At 36.7% G+C, this 21,560-nt stretch overlaps 1 protein-coding gene across 5 annotated transcripts; it reads right to left on the bottom strand.

Annotated features, from left to right (window-relative positions):
- Positions 1-15,419: 15,419 nt before the first annotated feature.
- On the bottom strand, positions 15,420-21,332 carry LOC111780097 (glycine-rich domain-containing protein 1). 5 transcript variants are annotated; one of them, XM_023660378.1, is made up of 9 exons: positions 21,040-21,332; positions 20,818-20,935; positions 19,598-19,716; positions 19,333-19,465; positions 18,238-18,510; positions 17,627-18,147; positions 17,381-17,505; positions 16,121-16,278; positions 15,420-16,040 (listed from the first exon to the last, which is right to left on the bottom strand). In XM_023660378.1, the coding sequence occupies exons 1-9, from the start codon at positions 21,234-21,236 to the stop codon at positions 15,528-15,530; spliced, it is 2,157 nt and encodes a 718-aa protein (XP_023516146.1). In that variant the 5' UTR covers positions 21,237-21,332; the 3' UTR covers positions 15,420-15,527. The 5 variants fall into 5 exon arrangements, with proteins under 5 accessions (XP_023516146.1, XP_023516145.1, XP_023516148.1 ...); XM_023660377.1 differs by having other exon boundaries at positions 19,333-19,716; XM_023660380.1 differs by lacking the exons at positions 19,333-19,465; positions 19,598-19,716.
- Positions 21,333-21,560: the final 228 nt, after the last annotated feature.

Raw genomic sequence — 21,560 nt, 5'->3', positions numbered from 1 at the left:
TTTTTGTCAGGTTTTCTGTTTCTTTTTTGCAGCTTACATGGGCAGAGGAGAGATAATTGTGGGAAGGGATGAGAGGTTAGTGGAGAGAGATGGGGAAAGGTTTATTTTTTTATTTATTTATTTTTTTTAACTAATTAATTTATTTATTTTATTTTTTTATTATTATAATTTTAACTATTTTTTATAATTATTTTTGTTCTTTATTTCTTTATTTAGGTTTGGGCTATTACATCCATTTTAACAAACAATATTTTCTATACATTAACATAAGAAAAAAAAGATGCTCGTTGTTATTGCTTGTAACAACTTTAAAATAAGATTGTTACTACGTGCATGTCATGACTGATTGTAATGGCCCAAGCTCACCGCTAGTAAATATTGTTCTCTTTCGGGTTTTTCCTCTTGATCTTCCACTCAAGGTTTTTAAAACATTCCTACCGCAGAGGTTTCCACATCCTTATAAAGAATGTTTTGCTCCCATCTCTAACCGATATGGGATCTCAGAATCCACTTCCCTTCGGGCCTAGCGTCCTCGCTGGCACACCGTCTGGGTGTCCAACCCACTTTGGGGCTTAGCGTCCTTGCTAACACACCGTTCGATGTCTGGCTCTAATATCATAGGGAGATCTCACACCGATTGGAGAGGGGAACGACTGTCAACGAGGATGCTGGACCCTAAAGGGGGTAGAATGTGAAATCCCATATCGATTAGAGAGGGGAACGAAGAATTCTTTACAAGGGTATGGAAACATCTACCTAGCAGACACGCTTTAAAAACGTTAAGAGAAAACTCAAAAGAAAAAGTCCAAAAAGAATAATATCTGCTAGCGGTGGGCTTGAACCGTTACAGTGATTCAAGTAGAAAAATATTTAAAAATGCTTTACTTTTAAATTTGTCACGGTCTTATAATCATAATATTGCAATTATAGAGAAAACATAATTGAAATAGGGTTTTACAATTTTATGAGGAAATTTTTTAAACTCAAACATTGTTGTACTTGTTAGAATTTTATGTACTAAACTCTCGTAATTAATTATTCACTAGGAGTGTACATGGTCCGAGTTGAGTTGGGTTGAGAGATTTTTTTGACCCAATCCAACAGTTCAAGTTGATTGGATTGGAGTGGTACACTGGTTGGGTTGAGTTCTCTGCTAACTTTTTTTTTTTTAAATTTAAATTTTTTTTATTTATTTCCAATTCATAATTATTAGATATAATCTTAAATAAAAGAAAAAATATTAAATGTTCAAGCACAATCTATAATTATATAAAAAATAATAATAAATCATATTCTTAAATTAAAATTAAAACAAAACAAATAATTTTTTATATTTAGAAGAGAATTTTATAATATATAAAAGAAATAAAATGAAATAATATAAATGAAATTAAAAATAATAGAGTAATAAATATAATATAAAAAAAATCATATTCTTAAATTAAAATTAAAACAAAACAAGTAATAAATATAATATAAAAAAAACCAACAAAATAATAGAAAGATGAATTTGGGTTAAGTCAAACCGGATTGCCACTCTGACAAACCTTTACATACGATAGAGTTCTCAATATAATTTATAAGTTTTATTCGATTTCGGGTCAACCTGAGTTTTTTATCTTAGGAACCCGAAATCGAATTGAGTCACTATTTCGGGTTCAGAAAAAACAACCCAACCAAACGCAAAAGACTAATCCAACCCAACCTAGCCCCTATAATTCGGGTTGGTTTGGTTGGAGGTGGATGTACACCCCTATTATTTACGATCACAAAATCAACATAAGTGGCAAAAGCTCTAAGTCATGTTTACGAGTTAAATTGATAAAATTTCAATTTCATGTATAAATCAACCCTATTAAATCCTAGCAACTCTTATGCCTAAATTGTAACGGCCCAGATTCACCTTTAGTAGATATTGTCTTTTTTGAGNTAAAAAAAAAAAAAAATTATGCATTTAGATTTTATTAGTATATATGAACATNCTCAAGGCTTTAAAACGCGTCTACTAGTGGAAGGTTTCCACACACTTATAAAGGGTATTTTGTTCTCCTCCCCAACTAATGTGGGACATCACATAAATTCTAGTTGATATCTACTAGTAATTCTTTCAAAAAAGTCAAGACGGATACTTACAATGTTTGAGCGCGTTTTGGTGCTTAGTCCATAACCTTTCTCGGCTCAAATTTTCTTGAAGTTCCCAAAATTGAACACACTTTGTTTGTAATTCTATGTCACGATTACTCTTATTCAGATGTAACCTTTATTCATTCGTATACTAAATCAAAGTTAAAATCGTAAGGCGCTTATTACTTTTTGTGTTTATGAATTTAACAATAGCATAAATAATTATTTAAAACGATTTCATAAAACAATGACATGGACTTACATTGCGATGTCGCCGTCAACGGTATAAGGGTGTCTTGCCTTCACCTGAAATATAAAAGTAGCATATGGCTTAACTATTTTAAGAAATACTCATAAGTGACCCACTATTGACGTTACAGAATGCAAACACATGGAATCATGACTAGAGGCCGATCATTTAAAACCATCATAGAGGTGGCCTCCAGTCCAAACAAATTGGATGTATAGTACTTCCCTACATCCGCTCACAAGTGCGCCACCTAAGTGGTTTAATTTCTCAATTTTAAATTTTTAAATTTTTTTTTTTTTTTTTTTTTTATTTTAAGAAAACCCTTTTGGGTTAATGCCCCAAATTTACCAATTAAGTGAGACTTCCTTTAAAATTTTGGAGTTCGTGTGAGGTTAATTTTTTATTTTTTATTTGTTTAGGAGGGTTAAAATACCATTTATGTTAAAAGATGTTCATTCTCATTCAAAGAAATGTAAATACTCTCGAACAACATTCATTCCCTATCGTAAAGTTATAAGGACATAGTACTGTAGATAAAAAAAACTTATTATTGTCGTTTATTATTATATAATAGACGGATAGAACTCTAAAAAGTTCAATCGTCTAAGAGTCTACAAACATGCCTAACTACTTCCATGTCAGCTTGGGGAATATTTCCGAAAATATCTGAGTCACAGTCATTAAGCTTAAAAATAGCTTTGCAACAAGTCTTAATGGCACGAGTTGGAAGTCTGAGAGCCTCTACCACACACATCGCCCCTTCTCCAACAAATGAAATGCAGCCAACGATATCAAAATCATTAGAGTCTGCTGTCACGAGGGTCATAGTCGATGATGCAAAAATGGCTAAGCAGACAACGAATACAAGTGCTAACTTCATTGTGGAAGCATTGAGGGACATTGCTGCCACTGTTTGTAGAAAAATACGAGTGAACATGTCAAGATAACGAGTGAAGTATTTTTTTGTTTGTGTGAGAAAGTTGTGAACTATGGAAGCTCTTATATACGAAAAGAAAAGGAGCTGGAGTTTTTGTGCCATTTAATGCCACAGAAAACTACAAAATTCATGTTGATGTAACTTTATTCTTTATGGTTGCTAAAGTTAGTATAAGTCAATGGTAATGTTGACTCCATATAGTATTTGAACTTTGTTCTTTAGACTTACAAAATTGAAGTTCGATGTGTTCTAGAACTCAAAGTTAAATACAGAGATTAACCCAGTGTTTTTACTGGCACATCCCCTCGTGTCTATCTCCTTCGAGGAAGAGTCTCCTCGCTAGCACATGTTTCGGTGTCTGGTTCTGATACCATTTGTAATGGTCCAAGATCCACCGCTAGTAAATATTGTCTTCTTTGAGATTTCCCTTTCGGGCTTTCCCTCAAGGTTTTAAAACGCGTCTACTCGGGGAAGGTTTCCACACCCTTCTAAAGGGTATTATGTTCTCCTCCCCAATCAATGTGGAACATCACAACCTAACTCATTGAGTACGGTTTTGAATGGATTAAGAACTTATTTAAGTTGATTTGGATCGAACCAACTCAAATTTATTATTAATTTTAAAAACACTCTTAAAAATAATTTTTTTTAATACTATATAGTTCAAAATATATATGGAAATTGATTTGCAAACCTTAAATAATGTATAAAAATAAATAAATGTTTTATAAATTAATATTTTATTTTTATTTAAAACAACCCTTTGAATAAATCATCTATTAGAAAAGTAAATGGTAAAAAAAAAAAAAAATTATGCATTTAGATTTTATTAGTATATATGAACATACAAGTACCAAAGTATAAACTTACCTTTTAAACTACTAAACCATGTAAACATGGTTCGGAAACTATCGGAGGGAATCAATTGTCTCAAATAGAACACATTCAAACGAGAGTAATACTGAAAATAGAATAACAAAGTGTAACGACCTTAATTCTAATTACCTAAGGGAACTAGAGTCACTACCATGTACATAATATAATATTTTTTTTATGCGGAAACATTCATTTAAAACATCTCATAAAATAATGTCAGAGACTTGTATTTCAAGTGAATTAAAATAAAATAAAGGAAAATATTAAAAGAGTAATGACCTATACTAACCTAAAATCTACGAAAATAAATGCAACTACCTTATGCAAGTTCCTTGGTCTTTGATGTGATGTCGCCATCAACTGTAAATGGGTGTCTTGCTTTCATGTAACGTCCCTAGATTTTTACTAACCTAAAGTCACTACCGTCATCATAAACTATGCTCTTATGCGGAATTAAGCCTTTAAAACTTTATCATAAAACTTTGCTCATGACTTAGACTACGCTGCTTGGAACGCATGAAGCCTTGAGCATAGGTATTAAGACTGTATCACTTGGAATGCATGAAGCCTCAAACACAAGTCAACAATTTTATGATTAGTACCGTAAATCCTAAAGGGATTGTTTTGGAGAATGAATTAAGAAATAGAACAAGAACTTATGACACGAACAAGAAAAGAAAAGGCATGGTACCCNTTTTTTTTTCTTTTCGAATATTTATTCTTTTTATTTTTTATTTGTTTAGGAGGGTTAAAATACCATTTATGTTAAAAGATGTTCATTCTCATTCAAAGAAATGTAAATACTCTCGAACAACATTCATTCCCTATCGTAAAGTTATAAGGACATAGTACTGTAGATAAAAAAAACTTATTATTGTCGTTTATTATTATATAATAGACGGATAGAACTCTAAAAAGTTCAATCGTCTAAGAGTCTACAAACATGCCTAACTACTTCCATGTCAGCTTGGGGAATATTTCCGAAAATATCTGAGTCACAGTCATTAAGCTTAAAAATAGCTTTGCAACAAGTCTTAATGGCACGAGTTGGAAGTCTGAGAGCCTCTACCACACACATCGCCCCTTCTCCAACAAATGAAATGCAGCCAACGATATCAAAATCATTAGAGTCTGCTGTCACGAGGGTCATAGTCGATGATGCAAAAATGGCTAAGCAGACAACGAATACAAGTGCTAACTTCATTGTGGAAGCATTGAGGGACATTGCTGCCACTGTTTGTAGAAAAATACGAGTGAACATGTCAAGATAACGAGTGAAGTATTTTTTTGTTTGTGTGAGAAAGTTGTGAACTATGGAAGCTCTTATATACGAAAAGAAAAGGAGCTGGAGTTTTTGTGCCATTTAATGCCACAGAAAACTACAAAATTCATGTTGATGTAACTTTATTCTTTATGGTTGCTAAAGTTAGTATAAGTCAATGGTAATGTTGACTCCATATAGTATTTGAACTTTGTTCTTTAGACTTACAAAATTGAAGTTCGATGTGTTCTAGAACTCAAAGTTAAATACAGAGATTAACCCAGTGTTTTTACTGGCACATCCCCTCGTGTCTATCTCCTTCGAGGAAGAGTCTCCTCGCTAGCACATGTTTCGGTGTCTGGTTCTGATACCATTTGTAATGGTCCAAGATCCACCGCTAGTAAATATTGTCTTCTTTGAGATTTCCCTTTCGGGCTTTCCCTCAAGGTTTTAAAACGCGTCTACTCGGGGAAGGTTTCCACACCCTTCTAAAGGGTATTATGTTCTCCTCCCCAATCAATGTGGAACATCACAACCTAACTCATTGAGTACGGTTTTGAATGGATTAAGAACTTATTTAAGTTGATTTGGATCGAACCAACTCAAATTTATTATTAATTTTAAAAACACTCTTAAAAATAATTTTTTTTAATACTATATAGTTCAAAATATATATGGAAATTGATTTGCAAACCTTAAATAATGTATAAAAATAAATAAATGTTTTATAAATTAATATTTTATTTTTATTTAAAACAACCCTTTGAATAAATCATCTATTAGAAAAGTAAATGGTAAAAAAAAAAAAAAATTATGCATTTAGATTTTATTAGTATATATGAACATACAAGTACCAAAGTATAAACTTACCTTTTAAACTACTAAACCATGTAAACATGGTTCGGAAACTATCGGAGGGAATCAATTGTCTCAAATAGAACACATTCAAACGAGAGTAATACTGAAAATAGAATAACAAAGTGTAACGACCTTAATTCTAATTACCTAAGGGAACTAGAGTCACTACCATGTACATAATATAATATTTTTTTTATGCGGAAACATTCATTTAAAACATCTCATAAAATAATGTCAGAGACTTGTATTTCAAGTGAATTAAAATAAAATAAAGGAAAATATTAAAAGAGTAATGACCTATACTAACCTAAAATCTACGAAAATAAATGCAACTACCTTATGCAAGTTCCTTGGTCTTTGATGTGATGTCGCCATCAACTGTAAATGGGTGTCTTGCTTTCATGTAACGTCCCTAGATTTTTACTAACCTAAAGTCACTACCGTCATCATAAACTATGCTCTTATGCGGAATTAAGCCTTTAAAACTTTATCATAAAACTTTGCTCATGACTTAGACTACGCTGCTTGGAACGCATGAAGCCTTGAGCATAGGTATTAAGACTGTATCACTTGGAATGCATGAAGCCTCAAACACAAGTCAACAATTTTATGATTAGTACCGTAAATCCTAAAGGGATTGTTTTGGAGAATGAATTAAGAAATAGAACAAGAACTTATGACACGAACAAGAAAAGAAAAGGCATGGTACCCTAGCTTATCAAAAACACGATTAAGAGCTTACAAATAGGCTATTGAGTCTTTGTACTCATTCCTTATTCTCCATTTTTTTTTCAGGTAATAAGGAGCTGGTCGAGGTCGGGAGCGGACTTGTGAATGTTTGATTAATCCACCACACCTAAATGGTGTGAAAGTTATCTTATTTATAATCAAATAAATTACAAGGATATGGAAATAACAATAAATGGAAAGATGCCTATGGTAATAAGGCAAATATCTAATATTTGCCTTATAATAAAATATCAAATATAATATATATGGTAAACTATAATTTATTACTAAATATCCTTAACACCCCACCGCAAGCTGAGCGTTGGATTTGAACAAACATGAAGCTTGAATCTGAAAAATTCAAAGAGGTTGAGAAACACTTTTCGTGAAGATGTCAACAACCTGGTTCAGAGGAGGCGTAAAGAAACACTTTCTTGGCCATCGAAAATTGCAGAGGGATCGTCGCTCAGCGGCGATGCTGCCTTGGCTTCGGCGAGAATATGTCTTAACCCATGAAGAGGGATTGTCGCTTAGCGACGATACTGCCTTGGCTTTGGTGAGAATATGTCTAACCCCAAGAAGTAGAAGGGGAAACCTAGAGCAAGGGACAAAGACAATGGTCAAGTCGGAATAGTCGCCACATTGGGCGAAGGAGCCAATTTTGGCGAGAAGGGCAGCGGCAACTTGGTTGGCGAAGAGGCCAGTGCGGCGCCCAGATTCGAAAGGTAAATCTCTGCAGAAGATTGATAGGTTTAGGTTAGGATTTATGTGAAGGATGAAAGGAAAATTGGGAAGAAAATGAAAGAGGCTAGGTTTGGAAAAAGTGAGGTTGTATGTACAGAGTATGGCGAAGGGTGATTTTGAGGTCAAAAGAAAGGAGCCGAAGAGTAATCAATCGGCTCTGCCTGCGGCAGCCATGGAGACTGCGCCTGCGGCATCAAAGCCAGCAGGGGTGGCGGAGAAGAATAGTAGATGATTCAGAAGCCATTGAAAAGAAAGGATCGGAGTTGCTAAACCAGAAGGGCTCTGATACCATGTGAATGTTTGATTAATCCACCACACCTAAATGGTGTGAAAGTTATCTTATTTATAATCAAATAAATTATAAGGATATGGAAATAGTAATAAATGGAAATAACAATAAATGGAAAGATACCTATGGTAATAAGACAAATATTAATAAAATATCAAATATAATATATATGGTAAACTATAATTTATTACTAAATATCCTTAACAGGACTCGAGAGCAGGTGCCATAGACAAACCTCACCCGTCATCCTCAACCCTTTGGTGTTAAAATGTCTTGTATCGTTCCTTATTTTGTACTTTAATTGTTGTGTTGTGTTTTAAATACTTTATATCAACTTTATTTTGATATGATATAAATATAATGTATGTTATGTTTTAATTTTGTTTGTTTTACGAAAAATTTATCTATCTCTTTGGAATCATTGAGTCAGCCTAATCCTTATAGCCCATGTATGGATGATGGCGACATCGCGAGTAGAGACTGTGGCAGGTGCATAATATTTAAATTCCTAATCTTATGTAACAATATATTTCGTATTGAACACATAAGACCATGACTGTGTTTTCAAGAATTAGAAGATATTTTAAATGTTTTGAACATTTATACTATAAATGATGTTTTCTTTTAAGAGTTATATTCCACATTTTAAAAGAGTATGAGAAGTCAGTAACAACTCTGAGTAAGTAGAAATTTAAGGTCGTTACACGTATAAATATAAATTCAACATTTATTGGACAGGTATCGAACACTTACCTTTGAATAATTTTTTTAGAGTAATATACCCCTTAAATTATTTTTAAGTATATTAGTGCATAAGTTTATTGATTTTGAATTTCTTTCTAATATAAAATTAATAAAATTTATATTTATATATATTATTATTGTTATTAGAGAATTTGTATAATAAATTAGTCCTTTTACTTATAATCTTCATATTCACTTAGCAACTAGGAAATTAACCCTAATATGTATAATTAAGAGTTAGAATTTGAAAAATTTTGAAGAAAAAGAAAAAGATAGTGTATATATAGATAGATAACTATGTGATTATTTTGTGGTTGCTTTATGCCACTTTCAGGGTTAAAAGACAGTAATGCCCCTATACTGTAGAGCGAGAGAGGGCTTAGTGTAACAAAGAGCAATCTAATGCTTGTTGAAATCCTTGAGGACATCTTCAAAAGAAATGAGTAAGGGATCTTTATAATTAAGCCTACTCGTCATTTATAGCTTCTATCACAAGAATATAATATTGATGATGGACGTGGTTGTCGATACTATCGGACAGACCATTCACCACACGCTTGTAAATGAAACAATGCCCATAAATCTCGTTATACCATGTCACTGCAGCCCTTGTAGCCTGTTGTACTTTTTCGTGATTGACATCCTTAATTGGGAATAGATCTAAAGGAAACACTTCTTCCTAACTCATTTTGAAACACTTTTGATAGATAGTTTCAACAAACTTGCTTTGCTCATGAATACTTTCGAGTTCGATATTTATAGTCGTGGTTAAACGCTATTCAAATTGATATAGCCGAATCTTACAACAAAGACTACTTGAACGTCTCTCTATTAGGAGATAGCTTCGAATCAAATTCTTTAGTTTGGATAATGGTTGCATTGTTTTAGTCAAACAACTGAGACTATTTTATTACGAATTCTCCCTACCCGAAAAGTTATATACTGTTTAAGTCGTTGTTGTTGCGTTTTTTGCTTGCATGCTATATAACACCAAACTCTATCTCTCTCTATCTTTCTTGCTTTCAAAACTCTTTTTCCAAAACCTCTCTCCCCCGCTTTCTAAAATTCTCTCTTGAAATCGGGATCCGAGGTTTGTATACACATTGCCCGATCATAGGCAACGTGATCTAAAGTTGGCTTGACTCGCTCAGTGCTGAGAGTGAGTGCCGCACAACCGCCAAGTCCGCTGCCTAGAAACCGCGATTGTGACAGTTGATATCATACAAACGTTTTCTAGGTATATTTTTTAGTCTTAATAATAAAGTTGGCTTGGCTCGACTTGGCTCAAATAGCTCGTGGCCTCCCATAGGCGACGCTCCAGCGGCTCTTCGGCTGTTTCAGTTATTTCGGCCCGACTTCTTAGTTTTCGACTCGATTTTCACCATTTTGACCATTTTGGACCCATTTTTGGTCCCGATTAAGGTAATTGAGCCCATTTTAGAGCCGTATTTTATGTTTATTAATTAATTATTAATTTAATTGTGAAATACTAACGGAAGGTGGCGAACGGTGTGATAGGAAACAAACCCCAGCAATGTTTGAAGCAGCTCTCAAGAAACGGGAGCATACGTTTAGCTAATTAGGGAGTACTTCGGATAAGGTCAACCAATTAAGTGGCCTTCCTATAGGATAGACTAGAAATTGTATGCTTTATAGTTATTTACGAGCATGATGATGTATGAGTATGATTTGTGAGTTGTGATGCATGTTATATGTATGTGATTTATGTTTCGATGCATGACGTACATGTTATGTTTGATGCACTTGATGACTTTATGATGAGTATTTTGTATGCATGACATTTTTCCTTAATATGATGATGTTTTCCATATTGAGCATGTTATATGATGATGAGTGTCATATTGCATCATGTTGTTACATCGACATAGGACACAACCCTAAGAGCATGAAAATGATATTAATATAAATATTCACAAGCATGTGCTACATAGTGTAATAAAGAGATGAGACTAGAAGGTTGTGTCAGAAGAGACGTTAAGATGAGATTTAGAGGGACCTCATGCATGTTGTAAGTTCATAAGCATAGGGCTACTTCCCCTAGAGATGATGAGTGTGGATGTGCACAGTATGATGATGAGGGCGTTTATGAGGCGCATGACACCAGGGGTTCCGCTGACCTCCGAACGTCGCTACAGATTAGCTTGATCAGAGAAGGTCCAGGGGGTGTGCGAGCCCACCTGAGAATTCACACTTGCATGTGTGGGTCGTGTGTAGGAAAGTACTACACATCCATAGTTGTCCAATACTGGAGGTCGCCCTTGTATGAGTCAGAGATAGGTCCCAAAATCATGATTGCATGTGATTGCATTAGCATGACCCCTATAGTGCGGTCACTTACTAAATATTTCGCAGGCCGTGTGCCATATTAATTTTCAGGTAAAGACAAGGCGCCCATGTATGATTGACGACGGCATCGTAGTCCAGAGACTATAGTGCGTGCATAGGGTAGTTGCATATTTAAATTCCTAGACTTAAGTTAGAATAGGACGTTTGTGTTTCATTATTTAAATTATTTCATATGTAATTTTTTGTCTTAATTTTAAATTCCAGCATTATGTTTTGAAACACGTAAGAACGACCGTGTTTTCTAGCATTTTGAAGTGTTCTGAATGTTTTTTAATATTCCGCATTTAAAAGGTGAACCTGAGACATTAGTAGCAACTTAGACGAGTAGAAATATAGGGTCATTATAGGTGAATTCACGACACAATTTTTTATTTTTTTTATTTGTTTATGAGGGTTAAAATACCATTTTACAAACAACCTTCAATAAATAATAAAAAGATGTTCATTCTCATTCAAATAAATGTAAATTCTCTCTAACAACATTCACTTAAATTCTCTAGACAAAAAAACTCATTATTGTCATTTATTATTATCTAATAAAAAGCTCAATGGTCTAACATACTACAAATATGCCTAACTACTTTCATGTCAGTTTGGGGAATATTTCCGAAAATATCTGAGTCACCGTCATTAAGCTTAAAAATAGCTTTGCAACAAGTCTTAATGGCACAAGTTGGAAGTCTGAGAGCCTCTACCACACACATCGCCCCTTCTCCAACAAATGGAATGCAGCCAGCGATATCAAAATCATTAGAGCCTGCTGTCACGAGGGTCATGGTCGATGATGCAAAAATGGCTAAGCAGACAACGAATACAAGTGCTAACTTTATTGTGGAAGCATTGAGGGACATTGTTGCCATTGTTTGTAGAAAAATACAAGTAAAAATGTCAAGATAACGAGAAAAGTATTTTGTCTTGTTTGTGTGAGAAAGTTGTGAACTATGGAGGTTCTTATATAAGAAAAGATTAGGAGTTAGAGTTTTGATGTCATTTAATGCCACAGAAAACTTCAAAATTCATGTTGACGTCATTTAATGCCACAGAAAACTTCAAAATTCATGTTGACGTAACTTTAATCTTTAGGGATGTTAACGTGAGTATAAGTCAATGGTAATGACATATAACATCACCCCATATACTATTGAACTTTGTTCATTAGACTTCCAAAATTGAAGTTCCATTTTTGTAGAACTTCATGGTAAAAACAAAGACTAACCCGAGTTACATTTAAAAAACCAGATGGTGAAAAGAATCTTTTATGGATTTAGATTTTATTACTATATATGGACATTGAGATGCCAAATTGGTATAAACTTTCCTTTTAAACTATTAAAGGGCATAAAAGGAATCAAATGTCTTAGAAACATGTTTTGAACGGGAGAGTAAATGAGTGATACATGAATGAACTGAGACTATATTCAAATAAAAGCCATCTCGAGGATAGGATGACTAAGGAAATTGAAGTTAATATCTATATTAACAAGGTACATTTTTATTTTCAATGACTTAATTATAGAAATTTCATAGTCTGATGTGATCCTGTCACAAGGAATGTAGGGCAATGTCGGTGCCATCAGATGCGTAATATTGATTCGAATCATGAGAGTGGAACGTGATTGAAATCACTCGATTTGAAACGTTTGCAAAATCAATTTTAAATAAAAGTAACCATCAAAGAAATAGTGACAACAAAATAGCAAAAACTCAAAATAACACGATCATCCTAATCTAACTTAAGGGCTACAGTTTGACACATAAATGCAACTATCCTAGCGTGGATTCCATGGCCTCCACTGTGACGCCGTCATATGTACTTGTGTGTGTTTTCTTAACCTGAAAAATAAGAGTCCAACATGACTTGAGTATTTTAAAAAATAATTAGTAAATAACCCTCCATCGGTGTGAAAAAAAATGAACACATGCAATATGGTGGGACCTATTTTTTTAAAAATATCATTGCTTTGCCTTAGGTTGCTTTCCAATTTCGGCAGAGTTTGATTTGCAGTACTTCCCTACACATGACCCATGCATGCCTACATGGACCACCAGACGAACTCATATACGCACGCCTAAGCTTGGATCATTGGGTTAATACTCGCTAATGGGCTGCCAGACATCACAGAGAAAAAATGCCCCCATCACATCATGTCAAACATAAATGTGATAAGGAACACCCAAAAATTAGGAAATTAAAAATAAATAAATTAATTAATTAATTTAAAAAAAAAAAAGTTCGTTGAGTTGATGAGAGGGAGATCTCTGAGTTCATTTTATCATCTCAGTTAACGATTTTGAAGTAAGCGGGAGAATGTATTTTGTGATGGCTCTAGGCCAACATTTTGGCTGATCCGACTTAGATTTGATATGCTTGGATCCTTTCCTCCTAGTTTAACTCTTTAGAAGAGTTTAAGGTTAGTATGACTACCCTTTAGTTAGTTTAAATTTTTGGAATTAGGTTTAAATTGTTTATGTATAATTAAGCTTAGTTTAAATTATTACGAGTAAGTTTTTCTGCTTAGACAACTAGTTTAAATTATTTTAGGTAAAATTAGGTGAGTCAATTCCCACATTAGAATTTGAATTGATGATTGTGGGACTCCATAGGTAGAATTAAATTCCAGAGAGCAGCGTTAAATTAGTATCAAGCATCAAAGAGTCATAGTAGCTTCGACCTAGTCCAATCAAGTAAGTGGTCTTACTATTAGTGTAGTTATAATTATATGTTGTATGATGACACGTGGTCGTGGCTTCACACATGTTATATGCTCGTATGTTTGAACGGTTATGAAATGATATGTGAATGATATGATATATTTTAGGATACAATGCGTTTGATGATATGTTTGAGTTATGATGTGAGATCCCACATCAGTTGGGGAGGAAAAATGTTGAGACCTCATGCATCGGAGGATAGCCCTTCTCCATTTATGATGGTATGGACGTGTACACTACGAGGTAGAAAAACGATCATAATATTTATTATAATGTTGCGATGGTCATTATTCTTAAACCGGTATTCGGCATCAACAACTACTAGAGAATGTTCGCCTGACAAGAAAGGGGCCTAGGAGATGTGCGAACCGACTGTGGGTCCATACTCGCACGTGTGGACGGTGTGTAAAACAGTAAATACACATCCAATTAGCCTGTTTAGGATAGTCGTCTAAGGAATATAGACTAATATGATAGGTCTCACTCATGATTGTGTGTGTTTGCATATAACCCCAATAGTGGCGTCACTCTTAAAATACTCAATTCACGTGCTACTTCTATTCAGGTAAAGGCATGATATCCCTGTATAGCTGACAACGACATCCAAATTCGAGATCATGACACATGCATAGAGTAGTTGTACTTATTTTCTTATACTTGGGTTAGAATAAGGTGTTTTTAGTTTTAACGCTTATTTATTTCATTTACTATTTCATTACGTCGTTTTAAAGATGTTCTCGAACACGTAAGTCCATGGTGGTGTTTTAAAATGAAGTTTAAACGCTTATTTTCGCATAAAATGTCTATGATATGTATACAATAGCGACTTTAAGTTAAGTAGAAATCTAAAGTCGTTACAGTACGCGTTTGTTCTAATCATAACGGAAAAATATCTCGATGTTTATTACAAAAAAAAAATGCTTGAGGTCCTCATATTTTAAATTCATGGCATATGTCTATGATGCAAGCCAAACCTCCATTCATTTATAACATAACGAGGCTATGAATCATGCTAGCAGGTTGACGTAGTGTTCATGATCGACACTCGTAGCCAATCCCTATATCGAGACATTCTGTGGTCTAAAGTTCCATGCAGTTGATATTGGCTTTCTTTATGAAGTCCTAACCTGCTAGCGTGGTTCACCAATTCCACCGAAAATCCTCATTTTCGAGAAGTTTGCACCTCATGCAAACTTAGCGTTAGAGCGAGCAAGGGAAGCCTTCAATTTATGGGCTTCCCCTCTGATCCCTCACCCTACTCAGGGTTTAACATCTAGAAAGTCACACAACGAGCTAAACAAAGTATTATGATCATCCCAATCTCTCTTCGTGATCTATAGACATACTGTAACGGCCCAAGTCACCGCTAGCAGATATTTTCCTCTTTGGGTTTTCCCTTTCGAGCTTCCCCTCAAGGGTTTAAAACGCGTCTGCTAGGGAAAGGTTTCCACACCCTTATAAAGGGTGTTTCGTTCTCCTACCCGACCAATGTGGGATTCTCACATAGACAAACGTTAGGGATGGTCCGGGATGAAATAGAAACTTACAAATTAATATTTGAAAAACAATATCAAACATTAGGAACTAAATTATATATTTAGCCCAATCATGCAACTAAACCATGGAAGTATATCATTCATGATATTATTCCTTGCTTGTACAACTTATCTCCACCCTCCACGGGCAAGTAGCTCGACGCAGGCTGTCTCGTGGGGTGATCGACACTGTTGGATGCCATCACGGTTTCGACATTCCAATACCAAGGTTGAAGGTAAGGCGACGAAGTAGTCGAACTTTTCGATGAAGGGTGAAGCATTATGGAGCCCCAATCTCTAAGACCTATTTTCATCTCCTTCATTCGCCTTCGAATTAGCAAGTTTCCAACGTCTTCTTTCTTCATTTCCGATACGCTCCTCAGGATCGAAACACAGAGAAGAAGAGCCAACACGGCGTCCTCCTCTGGCAACAACTCGATCACAAGCAACTTCCAGTTCAGAAGAGCTGTTGCTCTTCCAGTTGGGTCCTCATTAGTATATCGAATCATTGTTACAAACCCGTCGTCATCTTCGTCTTCCTCTTCTTCCTCCTGCCCTTCACCATCGAGTCGTGGCTCTTGATATAGCTTTTGCTGACCTTTTACGAGCCTTACCTGCAATATCAAAACATACTGAAACCCAAAACCCGAAAAAGAGTCGTGAACAAGATCCGAGATATGGAATGACCACATACAGATGATTCTGAAGTTGGATTTGTTAAGACAAAGCTAAAGGCTGGTTTTGGTGTTGAAGTATCCCATTGAACCATCAGTTCATCACCAGTAGAGAATTTCCAAGCAGCTTTAAATTCTTCTAGTGGCTGTTTTGGTGTTGCAGTTCCTACCACTTTCTCTGTTCTAGATGCCAATGTATGAATCAATATTCAAAATTTAAGTAATGTAGCTGCTTCAAATCGAGAGATCAAAGATTCTCGACCATCTCTCCGTTCATTATTAAACAATCACTTATTCAAACCGAGTCCAAGTTCTGGGCTCGTTACCGTTTGTGATGTCCCATATTGGTTGGGGAGGAGAACAAAACACCCTTTACAAGGTGTGGAAACCTTCCCCTAGCAAACTTGTTTTAAAGCCTCGAGGGGAAGCCCGAAAGGGAAAGCCAAAAGAGGACAATATCTTTTAGCGGTGGGCTTGGGCTTGGGCCGTTACAAATGGTATTAGAGCCAGACACCGAACGATGTGTCAGCCTTCTCGTTGTTCCCCGAAGAGGGGTAGACATGAGGGTAAGGACGCTGGGCCTCAAAGGGGGGTGGATTTGGTCGGGGTCCCACATCGATTGGAGAAAGGAAGGAGTACCAGCAAGAACGTTGGCCCCAAAGGGGGTGGATTGTGATGTCCCACATTAGTTGGGGAGGAGAACAAAACACCCTTTATAAGGGTGTGGAAACCGTCCCCTAGCAGACGCATTTTAAAGCCGTAAGGGGAAGACCGAAAGGGAAAGCCCAAAGAGGACAATATCAGCTAGCGGTGGGCTTGAGCTTGGGCTTGGGACGTTACAAATGGTATCAGAGCCAGACACCGGACAATGTGCCGGTCTTCTCGCTGTTCCCTGAAGGGGGATAGACATGAGGCGGTGTGCCAATAAAGATGCTGGGCCCCAAAGGGGGTGGATTTGGTCGGGGTCTCACATCGATTGGAGAAATGAACGAGTGCCAGCGAGAACGCTGGGCCTTGAAGGGGGGTGGATTGTGATGTCCCACATTGATTGGGGAGGAGATCAAATAAACCTTCCCCTAGCAGACGCGTTTTAAAGTCTTGAGGGAAGTCTGAAAGGGAAAGCCTAAAGAGGACAATATCTGCTAGCGATGGGCTTAGGCTTGGGCCGTTACACCGTTCATACAAAGAACTGATCGAATGTTGAGATATTACTAATTATCCAGAAGATATGAAAGTTTCAAGATTTACGAATATTTGATTCAAGCACGAATATATCATACCCGGGGTTCGGCCGATGGAGCCAGCGATATACGACCAAGAACCTTCTCGAATCTCGATAACTCTGTCCTCCCATTTCACAGGCAGAGGAGTTTCACCTCCTCTCCTCCAAAACCCCCCTCCAACCCTGCATTTTACGTTCACATTGTCATGTTACATCTCGACGTGCCCCGAACATCAGTAAAAAATAACTCGACAAATCGTTAACTAAATGAGAGATGATGGTGAAGTATTGATTAAGTTATTACCTTATACAAATGACAAAACACTCTCTACCTCCATGGTCGAGTACGGTTCGAGATAGCCACCGCCCTTCTTGAGGCCGGTATTGGTTCATTTTAAGAACAACATCCGAAACCATCGCCCCGGAATCGTCTATCACTTTGTCTGGTACACATTTTAACAAGTAGGGTGCTTGAACTGGTGGAGTTATTGACACAACCACCTTGAGATTTTGATTCAATTGTCTTTCTAAAGTAAGTGAAGGTGCTCTTATCAAGTCATTCCACTTGAATGTGGTAGCTTTCTTAATGATACTTCCTTTGAAACAATGGCCATTGGGACGCCGAACCTCAAGAACGACTCCTTTCGTACCGAATTCACAATAGAGATGCCACGCTTTGTGCCACGAGTCATCGTTGAGCCTCGAGATCGGTTGATCGAGCTTAAGCTCCCGATGGCATCGTAAAGTGCGTAAACGAAGAAATTCGTGTGAAGAATCTTGTTGTAATGGTTGTTTTTGAGCTTTGAGCTGCATAAACACACAAACCTGAATTCAAAGCATGGATAATGTTAATGAACATAAAACTTTGATAGCTTTGCTAATATCTAAACGACTTGTTCGAGTTAGTTAACAAACCTCGAGTACGAACCTCGACATCATAGACTTGTACTTTGTGTTAACGTCCGAATCGGATGCTTCCCAGTAAGCTAGAGGATTGGAAGTAACAGCTCTTCCTAGTTCCATGATTATCCCTCCTCCGGCTTTCTCGTACGGTTGTCGAAACGTTCGGTGCCACAGTTGCTTGGTTTTTTCCAGTTCCATTGCCTTCACGGTTTCCCCGAACCTCACGACCTTCGATAAATCTCCCTGCATCTCCTTTACATCTTCTGCATAAACTGTTGGATAACTCTGGTTTACATATAACAAACAAGAATGAAGTTTGGAACATAAAACGTCTGATGTAAAGGCAGAAAATACAGCATTAACAAACATAGATGGCAATACATTGCACGGACACGGCTCGACTAATACAATCAATGTAACGGCCCAAGCCTACCGTAGTAGATATTGTCCTCTTTGGACTTTCCGTTCTAGCCTTCCCCTCAAGGGGTTTTAAAAACGCGTTGGCTAGAGAGAGTTTTCCACGTTCACCTCCCTAACCGATGTGGGACCTCACAATCAAAATTTAAAGGCACTTGTGATTAGTGAATGTTTCGTTCTTTATGATCTCACAATCAAGCATGTGTTAGGATCGCACAACAATGCACACACTCGATCCAGATGAACATAAAGACGATCTAGATGAACACATTGAGAAATATTGGCTAAAGGTTTATATTGATGAATTCAGATACGTAACGCAAGAGAGAATACAGAGAACGAAGTTCAAAGCACTATATGCATTCCGTTCACTATATATAGCTTTACCAGATATAACCACCTACTATATAGCTATCTACCGTGTATATCTCTACGAGCTTGAGAACGAAGAAAGTACTTCTTCAAAGAACTATATGCATTCCGTTCACTATATATAGCTTTACGAGATATAACCACCTACTATATGGCTATCTACCGTGTATATCTCTACGAGCTTGAGAACGAAGAAAGTACTTCTTCAAAGCACTATATGCATTCCGTTTACCATACATAGCTTTACGAGATATAACCACCTACTATATGGCTATCTACCGTATATATCTCTACCCGCTTTTTAATATGAACGTTTACCTGATGGGTAAGCCACATGAGAAGAATATCTGAGGCAGGCACAAAAGAAGAACATTCATCAGAAGAGCTCTGCAACATATACAGAAACCCTTTGTATCGTTGCTTAGCTGCAATAAGGTAGATGATCTCGGACCTGAACGGCTCCGAAAACGTCGAGTATAAGTGCTTATGGCTCCTTACTAGTTCGAAAAGCTCGTGATTTTCAACACTAATTTCGTCTCTCAAACTTGAACTTCCTTCATTTTCAAAGGATTGGGTTGGGTACCTCTTGACCCATATCTCTTTGCACCTCATGTATGCATAATCTTCATTCTCTTCATCAAAAATTGATGGTTTTCCAATAAGCTTAAGGAATCTTGTCTCACAGTAATGTTTGTAATTGACCTGAAAGAAGTATATTGTTACCTTTAATACTTGTTAAGCTGCTTAGAACGTTTAGAAAAACACGGTAGAGTACGTTCGACCCGAGTGGTTCTACCGAAGTGCTTATAATCACACTCCCAAAACATGTTAGGAATCAAGACTCTCCACAATGGTACTCCCTTCCAACAATCCTCGATAATCCTCCCCTCGAACAAAGTACACTATAGAATCAAACAGCCTCTCTTTAATCGTGACTCGACTCTTTCTCTGGAGTTTTCGAACAAAGTACACCCTTTGTTCGACACTTGAGTCACTTTTGACTACACCTTCGAGGCTCACAACTTCTCCTATGGAGCTCTCGAATAGGCTCCCCTTAATCAAGGCTCGACTCCTTATCTGGAGTCCTCAAACAAAGTACACCCTTTGTTCGCCACTTAAGTCACTTTTGACTACACCTTCGAGGCTCCAAAATTTCTCCTATGGAGCCCTCGAACAGTCTCCCCTTAATCGTGGCTTGACTCCTTCTCTGAAGTCCTCAAACAAAGTACACCCCTTTGTTCGACACTTGAGTCACTTTTGATTACACCTTCAAAGCTCCACAACTTCTCCTATGGAACCCTCGAACAATCTCTCCTTAATCGAGGCTCGACTCCTTCCCTGGAGTCCTTGAACAAAGTAAACCCTTTGTTCGCCACTTAAGTCACTTTTGACTACACCGTCGAGGCTCCACAACTTCTCCTATGGAGCCCTCGAACAGTCTCCCCCTCACTCAACGCTCGACTCCTTCTTTGGAGTCCTCGAACAAAGTACACCCTTTGTTCAAGTTCAACACTTGAGTCACTTTTGACTACATCTTCGAGACTCATAACTTCTTTGTTCGACATTTGAGGATTCTACTAACATAGCTAAGTTAAGGCATGCCTCTAATACCATGTTAGGAATCACGACTCTCCACAATAGTATAATATTGTCCACTTTGAACATAAGCTCTCGTGACTTTCCTTTGGGCTTCCCCAAGAGACCTCAGACCCTTCCCTAAATAAAACACACTAGACAACCAATCTAAAGGGTGTTTGATTCATTAGGAATTTTCTCAGGAAACAAACAGAAATTAAGGCTAACCGGATTCAACGTGTGGCAGAACCAAACCCATTCAACATCCAACGGAGGAAGAATCATAGGAGGCGAAGCTCCAGCAACCATTAGATCAGAAATCAACGGCATCCAAAGCTCCTCATACCTTAAAAAAAACAAAAATCCCATAAAACATCTCTATTAGCATTAAATGCATAAACCCAAAAGAGATTCGCATCAGTTGAATTAAAAAATGGATTACGATTTGACCTTCGTATGGCTTCACTGAGAGTGGACTCACAGTGAAGCCAGTGGGAATCGGCGACGGTTCTGAGAAATCCGAGGTTTCGACGGACGGCGGAAATAATATCGACACCGATTTGGATGGAACCAAGTTCGGACATGTCGCCGAGGCTTCTCGCCGACATGGAGGCGGAAAATTCGGAAATGGGTCGGTCGGATGACATGGGTTAGGTGAAGAATGAAGAAATGGGTGATGGAAAATGGTGTGTTAAGAGAGAATATAATACGAGAATGAAATGGAGTTTGGTTATTCCATAGTGGTGGGCCTGTTCTAACGTGACTTGATGCTTTTGGATATCATGGAATTTGGTGACAAACTACTCCACAACTTTTTTTCTCATTCCAATTTTATTTGCCTTTGTTTTCTTGTCGTCTTGTCTTTCTCCTCACCACAATTAGAAAAATATCGATTCGAGGGGTAAAATAGTCATTTTTAAGTTGAAGGATAGAATTAGTTGTCTTGAAGCAATAGGTCGATGAAATAACAA

Source organism: Cucurbita pepo, chromosome LG18, assembly GCF_002806865.2.
Source record: "Cucurbita pepo subsp. pepo cultivar mu-cu-16 chromosome LG18, ASM280686v2, whole genome shotgun sequence".
NCBI classification, from domain to species: Eukaryota; Viridiplantae; Streptophyta; class Magnoliopsida; order Cucurbitales; family Cucurbitaceae; genus Cucurbita; species Cucurbita pepo.
This window is presented reverse-complemented; position numbering and strand designations above follow the sequence as displayed.

What these genes read in the sequence shown, in the direction of transcription:
- LOC111780097 (XM_023660377.1), bottom strand. Translation starts at nt 21,236, where the DNA reads ATGTCATCCGACCGACCCATTTCCGAATTTTCCGCCTCCATGTCGGCG. An exon ending in TCATGTGGCTTACCCATCAG is followed by an intron (nt 18,511 to 19,332) that starts GTAAACGTTCAT and finishes TATGTAAACCAG; the next exon opens with AGTTATCCAACAGTTTATGC. An exon ending in CTCCATCGGCCGAACCCCGG is followed by an intron (nt 16,279 to 17,380) that starts GTATGATATATT and finishes CATCTAGAACAG; the next exon opens with AGAAAGTGGTAGGAACTGCA.